We start from the raw sequence: 13,870 nt of genomic DNA, 5'->3' as shown, positions 1-13,870 counted from the left end.
GAAGAAGCTTGATTCTTAGAGGTAATTCAAGCTAGTTTTAAGTTAGTTATGCCAAGTTCTTGATTTTGAGTTTTGGTAGTGTTTTAGAGGTTTTGGGTAGGTATATTTTGTATATCTGTGTTGTTGAGACCATTTATGTGGTCAATTCTAGTTAATAGATTGTTTTGGGATGGATTTGGGAGACTTGCGATTTCTCAAAATCGCTGGAATTCTAGGTTCGCAGGGCCGTGTCGCGTCTCTGCTCTTGGGGCATGCCAGCCTAAATGAACTCCCCTGCCTTGAACTACCTTAGTGTCTCAGTGCTTGGTGGGTTGCACCATAGCGCAAGTGCGAGGGAAATTAGGGCGGGCTCTCTTCCCAGTCAGGCACCGTGGCCTTTAATGGGTGGGGGGGGAGGGCGTTGTGGCTCTAATTGGGGACAAAATTAGAAATTAGGTTTTGGGTTATGGGAACCCCAAACCTTAAGGGCTCGGGAATGGTTATACTACCCAAGTTAGTAGAATTCAGAGTCCCGGAGGCTAGGACTTGGTCCGGAATCCTTTATTAGTTCGTTTCTTGATAGTTATTCCTTATTATGGTTGTGACTAGAGTGAATCATTAGGCTCAGGAGGAAAGGATCGTACCCAGGGCCATCATACGCTATTCACTCAATATCTAAGGTAAGAAAACTGCACTTGGACTATAATTAGGGCTTGAGCCCCAGTTATCAAACATGATTATAATCGTGCTTAGAATGTTTTATTAAACATGTTTGATTGTGTTGTGCATATCTGAGTTAAGTGATGTATGCTTACTAGTTATATCTGAATTAGAAGCTTGACTTATAAGCCAAAGGAGGAAATAGCGTGCGGGACTCAAGCGGTAATGGCAGGGTCAATATAGCAGCTTAGCTTATAAGCTTAGGGAGGAAAAGCGTGCGAAATGCAAGTCACGAAGGTGAGTCCAGTGTGAGGGTACAGTCCCCACTCGCACGGCAAGAACTAGAGCTGAATGCTTGAGTACGCATCTCGCTCTGTTGGGATCGCTCGGCTGGGATGCTCGACTGGGTTGATCCCTAGGTCGTGTAATTTAGAGTGACTTTTGTTTAAGGGTGTAGTCCCCATTCACCTGGCAAGAACCAGAGTTGAATGCTTGAGTATGCATCTCGCTTGGTTGGGGTCACTCGGCTGGGCTGCTCGGTAGGACTGATTTCTAGGCCATGTAATTGAGAGCGAGTTTTGTTTAAGGGTGCAGTCACCACTCGCTCGGCATGAACCGGAGTTGAATGCCTGAGTACGCATCTGGGGGTCGCTTGGTTGGGTCACTTGGCAGGACTAATTCCTGGGTCGTGTAATCGAGAGGAAGTTCTGTTTAAGGGTGCAATCCCCACTCGCCCAGCAAGAATCGAAGCTGAATGCTTGAGTACACATCCCGCTCAGTTGGGGTCGCTCGGCTAGGCCGCTTAGCAGAGCTATTTTCCTGGGTCGTGCAGTTGATTCCAGAGAATAAACAAGATATTATCTGTAAACTATAAAATATGTTTACTAGCTGTATGATTGGAATAAATGTATTAGATAATTATGAGGCATGTTCTTATTGCTTTTGAATATTTATATATTGTTATGCCTTATAATGATTTCTTGTTGGGCCTCGGCTCACAGGTGCTCTATGGTGCAGATAAAGGCAAAGAATAGTTGGATAGCTCTGAGTTAGAGAGCTTCAGTGTACATATGCGACTTAGGTCGGCTTTTGTGTTTATTTTGTTTATGCGTCAGTTTATAAACTCTTTTGGGATCTCGTGTACAAACCTAAACCTTATAATGAAATGGTTGATGTCGACCAACATTTGTAATACCTAATCCTCGAGTTAGTCTTAATTACACGTTTTATTCCAAATTACTCGTTATGCAAGTTAAGCACTATTTAAAATACAAAGTGTAACTGTCCTATATTAGTACGACGTCACACCTAGCATCTCCAACCCTGGGGTCCAACTCATTGGGCTCCCTCTCTTTGAGAATAGCCTGAAGCTCCATCTCCTCTAGAGGAGGTTGTTCGGCAGTTGCTGCCTCAATCACCATTATTGGGTGCTAAAGTGACACATTGTAGCATTGGCAAGCCTCTTTCTGGTCCCCATGAAATGTGCCAATCCCTGAGTCAGTGGGGAACTTCATGCATAGATGGTGGATAGAGGTGGCTGCCCCAGACTCCACCAGGGTTGGATGTCCTAAGATAGCGTTATAAGTAGAGGAACAATCCACCACCACGATGGTGAAGTATTTGAAGGCCTGCGAGGCACTTCTCCAAGTGTCACTTGAAGTTTGATCTGTCCCATCAAGATCAAATCTTCACCCGAGAACCCATAAAGTGTCGAGATCCACGGGGATAGGTTGCTCGTCGTCAGCCTGATTTTCTCGAAGGTTGTCTTGAACAGGATGTTCACTGAACTCTTGTTATCCACCAGGATCATTGCTACCATTTTTTTGGAAATCCGGCTCTCGACTACCAACAGATCATGGTGGGGGAAGTGCACTCTCCAAGCATCGTCTTCAGAGAACATTATTATCTGGTCCGTCATCCGGAGCATCTGTGCTGGGAGTTGAGCCTTTCGATGTGCCTGTTGGGAATAGTGCCCTGAATGCATTTGTATTGGACAATGTTTTTAATTGAAATAAATAAATGGATTGAATTGTTAGGTATATATTTTATGTACTATATTATTCTTGATAATATTATGTAAATATCATAAAATACCCAAGTTTTTCTATGTGGTCTCAATCTTATATTGGTATGGGAGGATCGTGATTGAAATAATGAACTTCAAAACAGGTTGTAGTAAAATAAAGTTATGAAATCTTTAGATTAAATACTGCTAGCACGATTCACTAGTATTATGAATACATGTGACCTAAATCTAGGTCACTAGTGTAGTAAGACACTTTAGTGGATGTACTTTATATATTGAGAATATATAGAACTAGATTAGATGTATTAATTAATACTTAATTAAATATTATTTCATAATATTAATTAAACATATCAACCGATGATCATATACAGGTTGATCTTAATCTTGAGGTTGCTATGAACTCCTACATATGTCATTTGATCCTTTGATTCATGTGTTAGGGTTTGTCAAAATGATCAAGCTAAAAACTATTGCTTTGGGGATTCGATGATATATATGGCTTGGAACATAATAAACAGATATGGAATCTATACCTTCTTATAGATTGAATAATGGTTCCCTATTGGGTTGACATTTTGAACTGAAAGGTTATTGACGTCAAATTCATAAACATGTTATGAATTAACCTTCACTAGTAAAGTCAATGGTACTCTACGGAATAAGAACTAATTAAAAGGATAAAACAGTAATTTTATTCCCGCTTAATTATGAACCATTAATAGGGGATTAATTTTTATATAATGATTGTATCAATGGACACATTATGGTTACAAATATATGTCTATAATTACAAGAGTGGAATCTCATAATTTTAGTGGATTAGTCATGAGATTAAAAAATTGTAATTATTGGATTAAAGAGATTTGATCAATAATCTAAATTTATTGGAGCTTGGAATTATAGGTCCATAGGTCTCCAAGGCAACTCTATCAACACTATTCAAGGGAAGAGTTTATATAAGGATGAAAATGAAAAGGTTATTTGAGAGAAAAATTGTTCTTTGGGACAAATATACAATTATATGATAATTTAGGTTGATTAATTATTTGAGAATTAATTAGTGTAATTTTGAATAATTAAGTGAAATTAATTCAATTAATTTTTTAAATCAATTTATTAATTTATACATTAAATTTCGAAATATATTATTCAAATAAAAGAATTGGTTTTTGAAATCAATTATTTTATTTATTGGGAAAAGACAAAATAGTTTTGAATTATTATATTTATTTAATAAATAATAATGAATTATGATTTGAATTTTGGTTGTCATCTTCTTTTCCTTAAAAAGATGATATCTTAGTTATTTGAATTTAATTTATTTAACTAAATAAAAGTTGAAAAATCAAATCCCACAAATTAGGGGAGTGCTACACACATGAAGCAGTCACAAGATTGCACCATGCGTGTACCACTACTAACTTAGTCAGTTTTTAGATTTTTCATTTTATTTTTTTAATAAATCAATTATATAAGAAAAAACTTGACTTTGTCTTAATTGATTTTCACCATCATCATCATCATCATCATCATTATTATTATTATTATTATTATTATTATTATTATTATTATTATTATGTGATAATAATATACAACTATTCTATATAAGAATAGTAGTCTACTTCTGATAGATGGTTAATAAAATTCACAATTCATTTTTCTCCTCACACTCTCAAATCGTAGTCTATTCCTGTTAGATGGTTAAAGAATGAAAAATAAGCTTTCCTCTCTAGCCTAAAATCCAAGATCTCATGAGTTGAGAACATCTTGTGATGCAAAAAATCAATCATTGTTCTCTATGTGCCCACACACTTCTTGAGAAGTAGAGAACGTCTCAGAAGATCGTGGTTTGAGTATTCAAAGCAAGGATAGGAAGATTGTTGATTTTTCGAAAAGATTCAAGGACACTTGATAGGCTACAAGAGGTAGGTCCTTTAATCTTGTTTTTATACATATATTTATATATATATATTGTTTGTTAATTAACATATTGCATATTGATGGATCTGCATATAAAAGAGTTTATATATAAAAAAATTTGTTCTATACATGTGTCACCATTCCAAAATTTGTTGCACACAAGGAACTGTTCCTTACAGTGCCCCCCATGTGGGGTCCTCCAGAAATGGTCCCTACTCGTCCGTTGACCCGAGGAGGTCCATGGACCATTGGTTGCAGAGCAGCTGACAATTGGCCTTGAGCTTGTGGAGGTGCCACCTGTTTAGGAGGGGGCTGAGCTCTGGCGTAGTGGTGGAGGTGCCCTAATTTGATGATATTCTCAATCGTATCGTGAAGTTTTCTGCACTCGTTGGTGTGGTTTCCAACGTCGTTGTGGAACTTGCATAACTTTGTAGTGTCTCTTCGCTCCCTTTCTCTTTGGATTGGCTGAGGCCTCTGGTAGTGGACATTCTGTTCCATGGCTGTGAAAATGTTTCCACGAGTATCAACTAGGTCTGTGTACTCAGAGTATTGAGGAGTGTATTTCTCCTCAGGAGTGCCAGTTCTCTTTGGCTTCTTATTCCCTCTATTCTTTCCCCAACGTTTGCTTCTGCTCGTCCCTTCGCTGGGCACAACTAACTGGGCGGGAGCAGCTATTCCAGCACTGAAAGTAGGCTGAAAAGCACTGAATCCAGTTGGAGCTGCTCTATACCTGGCAGTTGTGGTACTGTAGCCAGCTTGAGGAACAGCTAGGCTATACAGGGGGGCGCTCATAACACTCATTTGTGATGGATTGTAAGGCGAGAACTTAGGATCTGGAGCTATGGCAGCATGGCCTATAGGAGTTGGGAAGGAGACTGGTCCACCAAAAGCGCTGATTTGGGCATCCTCCCAATGGATATATTCTTAGGCCCGATTAATGAAGTCGTCGAGCTTGTGGCATCCGCGCCTCCGCAGGTCATCCCATAGCGGAGAACCTAGTCGGATACCAGCTTGTAAAGACATCAACTGTTGGCCATCATCGACCCTCTTGGTCCTTGCAGCTTATTCTTTAAAGCATTTTATGTACGTCTTAAGGGTCTCGAAAGGTCCTTGCTTAATGGTGGACAAATATTTGACCTCAAAGTGAACCTTCTGAGCAGCTATGAATTGTCTTCGGAAGGTGGTAGAGAGTTGGTGCCAGAAGTGTATGGAACTTGGTCAATGCTTCTTGAACCACTCTCTGGCTGGTCTCGTCAAGGTTAACGGGAAGCAGTGGCATCTGGCGTCCTCGGAGACGTGGTGCACAAACATCAACATGTTGAATTTGGACAGATGGTCGGAAGGATCCATAACTCCACTATAAGGAGGGATGTCTGGCATCTTAAAGTCTCGAGGTAACGAGACTTTGACAATGTGTGGGGCACATGGCTCCCCATATTCATCCATTGAATTGAAGTCTTGGCCCTTTCTCCTGGCCATCTTGAGCATAATCTTTTTTAAGCTCTCTAACTCCACGCGGAGAAGGTCATGGTTGGCACATTGTGTTGAATGTGCCCCTGTTCGAGCATGGCTTCTCTCCTCCGAGCATTAAGATTATATCGTAGGTATGGTTGTGGGTATCTCCTAGGGAGGTCCTCGGGAGCTGCCTTGTTCTTGCGAGCATTTAAGTTATCTCACAAGTCAGGCTGCGCATTTCTGTGGCAGCCATCCTTGGGGAATCCTACTTTCGTCTCCCAGTCTGACTCTAAATAATCATTATTAACTTAGACACTGATTTGTTTTCCTTGTTTCACAGAGACTTATCTCCAGTTGGCTCCTCGCTCAGGGTTTCCCCTGGCCTGGTGAGGCATAAATGGGATTCTTCCAGATCAGACGCAGTCATTCGCAGCGTGCTTAGGCAGAAGGCCCTAGGCTCTGCGAATGTTGTTGGCTAGGCGATTTCCACGGACCTTGTGAGCTTCAGGGTCATTGTTCCTCCTCAGAACATTGATGGGATCAGAAGCCCGACAAGTCCTCTTCTGCTTCTGCGGGCATGGGTGGTGCTCCATGTGGGTACACAGATGGCACGCAAGTTGGTTTTTCTTGCTCAACATTAGCAGGCTATGCAGGAGGCATGCCCGCTGGTTGCACAGGTGGCACACCAGTTGGTTGCCTAGGTGGTACTTCACCCTAAGGGTCCACTTGCAACCCTTCAACTGCCAAAGTGGCCGCCATGGCATTAACCACCTCCTATAAGGCGGCGATGCTACCCTTCTGGGCCTCTATTTCTAGTTGTTGGGAGGCTACTTGACCATTAAGGGCTACCACTTCTGGTGGCTCCTCCGTGCTATATGACTATGAGTACTCACTTGCATAGTCGTCTCCTTCCTCACCATCGTATCAGTCTTCATGGGCCACCTCTTGATCAGCTGGTGAAGGTGGTCAATTTGGTTCTCCTCCCACAGCGGCAGCAGAGGGAGCGTCTTCAGTGACGTTTCTTTTGGTGTTCACCATTGCTGTAACTCAAAGCTTTCCACAAGCTCTCAATGAAAGCAATAAAATGTTGACTAGCTTTTCCACTAACAACTAATTATAATAAAGCATAAAGAAATGAAAGTTGAGACAAAGAGGTTTATGTGGTTCAGGTTATGAATAAAACATAATCCACAAGTCACTTGTATTATGATGATAAAATCTTGGAGGTATCAAACTTCTATGCACGTTTTCAGGCAGTGTTTTGGCAGTGTTCTGAGTACAAGATCAAATCTTGAATCATTTACAAAGTGTGCCCTAGCCCTATTTATAGATGGATGAGGGAAATTAATTCTCTAATGAGGGTTTATTACAATTATTCTCCCTTAGTGGAATTTTAAATGAATAATAGATGGTAAATTCCATCAGTTAATGTGCTGGTGGGCCCCTGCGTATCTCAGTGGGCATAATTACGAGGTTTCAACCCACTACTTTATTGGGAAACATGCTCCTGACAGTGTCAGGAGGGTAGCTGCACGTTTTCCCATGTTAGGAGGCGTCGTGAGACATCCTTCTTGTTGCTTGTACGGAATCGACACCATGATTTGTGCAACAGTAAATGTCAGACAACTGCTTATGGTCCAGGGTCACTATGATTGACACCTAGCAGCTCTACTCTAGCCTCGGAGGAGGAATCTTGCTGACCTAGAGGACATGAGTGGAAGAGATGGTCTTGTTAATGACTTGGAGTAACATCCTGGAACGTGATCCTCGGGAAGCAACTTTTCCATGAGAACATACTCCTCCAGTGGTGGTGAACAATGATTAAAGGCAAGGCTTTCCTTCCGTGGAGCTCCAAGCGAGCTCCAGGAGAACTCAATTGCTCTTTAATGCACGCCACGTGTCACTTGGTGAAAACACAGACAACAATTTACATGTGAGTAATTATAGTTTTTTTTATTAACTAAATTATAAAGAAAGATAGAAGGTTCTTTTCAATTATAATTAAAAATAAAAATTTTGTATTTGTAGAAAAATAGTTATCTTAAGATAACTAAGTTTCTACAAATAGGTTTTGAAGGTAACTAATTGGTATTTTATTGGTATCATAAGCAACCAAAATGTTACTTTTAAAAATTAAGAAAAATAGAAAATTCCAGACAACAACATTGGTGCCACTTTTTTTCGTGTTGAGCTAACAAAATTCTTTTTTTTTCTTCTAGTTTCAGGTAGTATTATTTTGAAATCGAGTATATTTTAAATATATATTTATAAATAAAATTTCAATGGTATTTTTTGTAAATAAAATTTGAAGAATAAATATGATATTTCCCCCGAACTATTACCACTTTTCAAATCGTGTCCCCTTGATTTTTCTCGTTGTTAAAATTTCCTCCCGAACTATTCTCGTTACTAAGTTATGAGACTTCGATTAGGTTCCCTCCACATCACTGCAACATGTATATAATAAAATATTTTTTGAAAAAAAAACCTATTTTAATACTTAGAAAATTAGTTTTTAAATCCTAGAAATTAAGAAAAAAAATCAAACGTCATACATTTGCAGCACCATCGTTTGTGAAGGAGCTCCAACCATCGACTAGATCTGCCAAGCCATCTTCCCAACCTAGATTAGAGTCATCACCCTCGCATTTCAACCTAGATCGACCCTCGTCGTTCACAACAAGCCGTGCATCTCAACTCCTTGACATCCACCCCTAGTTGATCTACAGTAGGAGGAAGAAGAAGAAGAAAATAGGAGATGTAACATTAGGGTTAGGGTTAATGGTTAAGTTTTATTGTATTTAGAATCAATTTTTTAAACAGTATACACATTTAGTTTTTTAGGAAGATTTTATTTCCATTTTGATTTATTTTAAGAATTTTTTTATTAAAACCGACTATTTCTCTTAATTATTTAAAGGGGAAATTACATTTTATATAGGATTTTTAATAGAGTGTGCAAAAATATGGCTTTTTTTTAAAAAAAAAAAAAAAAAAGTTAATCTATGGCTTTTTTTAAGAATTTTCACTTTTATGGGTTTATTTTCCCATATTTTTGTATAAAAGTTGGTTTATGCCATAGTTTTACTCTTAATCAAGTTTTATTAATTTGGAAGGGTATGTTTGTAATTTGATTATTATTTTTTTAGCTTATTTATTTTTTTATATTACTAATTTTATATTAAATTTTTCTTTGGTTGTTTTGCAATTTTTTTTTTTTTTGTAATATGAATTGTTTTTAAAATTATTTTTTTATTTATTATAAACATGTTTTTTTTATAGATTGTACGTTTTTTTTTTTCAAATCCTAGGTAAGGTAACCAGTTACTTGATTGATCTTTGACAGTTATGTAAAAAAAAAATCCTAGAGCTAGGTTAAATAACATGCACCTGGATGGGTAACCAGTTATCCTGAGAAGAGTAACTTTCTGCCACAAAAGGGGTAACCAGTTACCTAAGAGGTATGACGAGTTACTCATATTAAATATGAAAAGAAATATCACATTTGACGGAAAAAAGTGGAAGAACACTTCATTAAAAAAGGAAAAAGAAGTAACTATGATTTTAGTAACATATGTAACCAGTTACCATAAAGAAACCATAAATATACACACACCAGAACGTGAAGGTAACCAGTTACCCTCAGAAATACACACACAAAGAACGTGAGGGTAACCAGTTACCCATTCACGTTTTCATATTTTTATTAGTTTTCTTTCCAAATTTTGGCATTCTTATAAGTGTTGCAATAAAAAGAAAATGCTGAAAAAATTGATTTGAATTTTTTTTACATATAGTGGAAAAAACTATAAAAAAAATTACAATAATAAAAAATAATAAATAAAAAAATAGTAAAATAATTATGTAATGTTAAAATATGTGTGAAAAAAAAAGAAAAAAAAAATGGAATGAGAAAATAATAAGTACAAAAATGAAAAAAAAACAAAAGAAATGATGAATGAAAAAAATAGATGAATAAATAAAAATGAAAAGAAGAAGAAGAAAAATAATGGGAAAATGAAAAGAAAAAAATATATGAATGAAAAAATTGGTAGAAAAAAAAGAAAAAATGGAAAAGCTCATATGTGTGAAAAAAGAAAAAAATGGAAGGAGAAAATAATAAATACAAAAATGAAGAAAAAATAGAATGAAAAAAAAGGAAAGAAAACTGAAAACAAAAATATGAACAAAAAAACAATACAAATGAAAGAAAAAAATAGATGAATGAATAAAAATGAAAAGAAGAAGAATAATAATAATGGAAAGAAAAAAAGGATGAAGGAAAAAATTGGTAGAAGAAAAAAAGAAAAAAAGAAAAAATAAGTAAGGAAAAAAATAAAGAAAAAATAATTAAAAAATGAAGGAAAAAATTAAAAATTAAAAATTAAAAAATTAAAATAAAATTACCTTCAAAATCAAAGAAAACATAACTATGATAAAAAAAATGTGGCATTTCCATATTTTAGTTAGATACTAATTGTGTTTCCCATAGTTTAACTTTTTCTTTAATAAATTTTCCCTTACAAATTAAAAAAAGTATAATTCTCATATTTTTTAACATTGATTGTATAAAAACCATATTTTAAAAAAATTCCCTTATTTAAAATTATTGAATTCTTTAAATTATTTTTTAGTTTTCAAAAACAACTTAAATCATTAAAAACCCTCATTTTATTTTTTAATTTATTATTTTTTAATAAGAAAATCAATTTTGTTAATTTCAAATTAATTATTTATTTTATTTTATACATGTGACATTATTTTATACACGTGGTAATATTTTAGACATGTGACACTGTCGCATCATCGCCCAAATATCCACATCATATATCTGTTAGCCATGTAGGATGGAAACTAATGGATGCCCCACAACTCAGTAACAGATACAAATTTTAACAACGTGAAAAATTCAATGGGCAAAATTTGAAAATGGTAATAATCCAAGAGAAAAAATTATATTTATTCAAAGTTGAAAAACAAGCTAATGTGTAAATATTACTACAAAAAATGGAGAAGATGTTGTATTTACACCTCTTGAATTGATCCACACAATCTACACATTGGGACTACCAAAGCCAGGCTTTGGGCCAGCCCATCGGAGGCCCAACTCCACATTTTAAAGAGTCGCAATTTCGTGGAAAGTTTCTTAGGGCTACTCCTCCTTCCCAGTTCCCACACCCTCCTCAGGCTCCAATGTTACATGACAAAATTATAAAAGAGAAAAGAGACAAAAAAAAAAAGTGCGACAAAAAAAAGTGAGGAATCTATTTAGGGCTTAGACTGAGTCTTACCACATTAGAACACGAAGCATATAGAGGAGTCGGCCAGTTTGTTCATAGTTCTTTCCAATTGGTCAATGTTCAAAAGGGGCAACAGAGTGGGAAAATGGGTTATAATTGACATCATCAATCACTATTGGCTTCCACTAATTTAAAATAAATAAATGAAAAGTAGAAAGATAATTGAACAAAAAATAAAGGGTTCTAAATTCTAATTCTTGAATCCAGGCATATGATATCTCCATTCCATAGTATATATCTCCAAATCCTCCACAAACAATATTACATTATTTACATACACAAAAAATTCCATCATGGGATTTATTAAAAAAAAAAACTCCATCATGGGATTGGAACCATACAGCTTAAGGAGTAAGGATCAAATTCTTAAGAGAGTTGTTTGGTTAAGCGGAATTTAAAGCAAAGAAATTAGTACAAACACAATAGAGAAACTCTCAAACCTCAGCAACTAACCAAAGTTGCATCACGTAAACAAACGAGTCTTACTCATCAGGAAAGACATAACCAGATACACAAATTCCAGCCCAATTGAAAGTATTTGACAAAATGAGACTTGTGTAGATTAACTTGGTTCTTTAAGTCCCTCCAATTCCTTACCATATATAAAGCATTAAAACCTATGAAATCCATTGATTTACAAACTTGACAGCTTCAAATGAATCAGGTTTATCTGATCAAAACTTCCAACTAGGTTTTGCTATGCATCATACAACAAAAGAATATGGATTAAGTTCTCAATGGGTTGTTTGGTTTCCGAGACTTATAACAAGAAAAACAAAATCCCTTTGAAAAGGGATAAACAAAGCTATATCAGAATCTAACGAAAATAATCATTCTCTACTTCCATTCAGCCCTACCATATACGATAGAGTCTAAAGAGAAACAATGTACTTTGCTCGAAACCCCAATCAAACAAATACAAAAATGAAACATACGAAATAAAAATAAATACAAATTAGACCAATAATGTGTAGGACTTAATTTTTTTTTTAAGATTTAAGTTTTACATGTAGAATGGGTTCAGTAATAAGTTGATGAAGAAGCCCAGATATCATAATTTCACAACAAGGATCTTCATAATATTTTCTCTTCTAAATTAAAAAAAGAAAAAAAATAAAAGTAATTTCTCTTCAAACAACATTCCATAAGATCATTTTAATCATAATCTTATCTGATTTTTTTCTCATTTTTTTTCCGCATAATAATATTAGAAGAAAAAAAAGATTGAATCATTGATCATAATCATGATGATAATCATCAATCATCATGATAATCATCATCAAAGGCATAGAGCCGTACAGTGTAGATCAGGACCGCCCGTGGCGAACTCAACCTCATCCAACGGTGGAAAATTGAGATCAAACGGCAAGGGCTTTCGAAACGATGAAGAAGCTATATCACCATTAACGTCGTCGATAACCGAAGACGAAGAGTCACAATCGCTATGGCAGTCTTCCGGAACCACAGGCGGCGTCCGAGGATACCGCCGCCGCGAAGATACCGCTGGATCCATCGTCCCTGTCGATACCGGCGGCGGCCTTGGCCCGCTAAATGATTCCAAGGTAGAGCTCAAGCTGCTTGACGTGGGTCTCTGCAGGTCCACCTGATGATGATGAGGTTGATTCTGATGGTGGTGGTCGTCGAATCCACCGTTGGAACCGTACATACGATGATCGGCTAACGGATCGGCGCCTCCGCCGGCGGGGTGATTCTGGTAACAAAACGGAGGAGAAAGCGAGTAAGCCGCGGCGGGAAAATTTGTCTTGGCCTTAGGTCCACGGAGGGTACGAGCTGCCGCGTCGTAGGCACGCGCCGCGTCTTCCGCTGAGTCGAAAGTACCAAGCCAGACTCGAGTCTTCTTCCACGGGTCTCTGATCTCGGCGGCGAATCTTCCCCAAGGTCTCTTCCTCACGCCCCTGTACCTAACCTCTTTCAAACCAGATCCATTGTTGGGATCCACTACTACCGGCGCCGCCGCTGCTTGAATCGCCGGAGAAACTCCTCTCCCGGCGGTGGCTCCTCTACCTCGCCTCATATCTCAAATCGCCCACCACCAACACAAAACTCCCCCTAAAAAAGACCTCGGTTTGTACACCGATATACTCAATCAGAGCCTGGTTTTCATGGAAAATTTAGAAAAGAAAAACCCAAAAAGAAAAAGCTGAAATCGTAAGATTTGTGTGGATAAGAAGAACAATGAAGAAGAGAAGAAGCTTAGAGAGAGAGAAAGAAGAGAGATGGGTGGGAGGAGAACTGGATGACACCCAACACCACCTTCTCCCTCTTACACAATAAAAATATTGATAATAATAATAATAATAATTATTATTATTATTATAAAAAAAATTCTGGGTTTCTTTACTTTTATATTAATATTTATTTTTTTATTTTTGGTTCTCTCTCTGGCAGTAAGACTATTGCTAACCTTTCTTTGTTCCAGTCTTTTTTTTTTTTTTTGAGTTTCTCGATATCTCTACCTCTCCACTTCTAATCTCTCGCCCCCACAAACCGACTCTCTAAACTCTCG

The 13,870-nt window shown here is 36.9% G+C and overlaps 1 protein-coding gene across 1 annotated transcript; it reads right to left on the bottom strand.

Annotated features, from left to right (window-relative positions):
* Positions 1 to 12,298: 12,298 nt before the first annotated feature.
* On the bottom strand, positions 12,299 to 13,870 carry LOC133782356 (ethylene-responsive transcription factor 3). Its single transcript, XM_062221624.1, has 2 exons — positions 13,769 to 13,870; positions 12,299 to 13,413 (listed from the first exon to the last, which is right to left on the bottom strand). Exon 2 carries the CDS (start codon positions 13,376 to 13,378, stop codon positions 12,623 to 12,625), a length of 756 nt encoding a protein of 251 aa, XP_062077608.1. The 5' UTR covers positions 13,379 to 13,413; positions 13,769 to 13,870; the 3' UTR covers positions 12,299 to 12,622.

The sequence above is a fragment of the Humulus lupulus genome, chromosome 6, assembly GCF_963169125.1.
Source record: "Humulus lupulus chromosome 6, drHumLupu1.1, whole genome shotgun sequence".
NCBI classification, from domain to species: Eukaryota; Viridiplantae; Streptophyta; class Magnoliopsida; order Rosales; family Cannabaceae; genus Humulus; species Humulus lupulus.
This window is presented reverse-complemented; position numbering and strand designations above follow the sequence as displayed.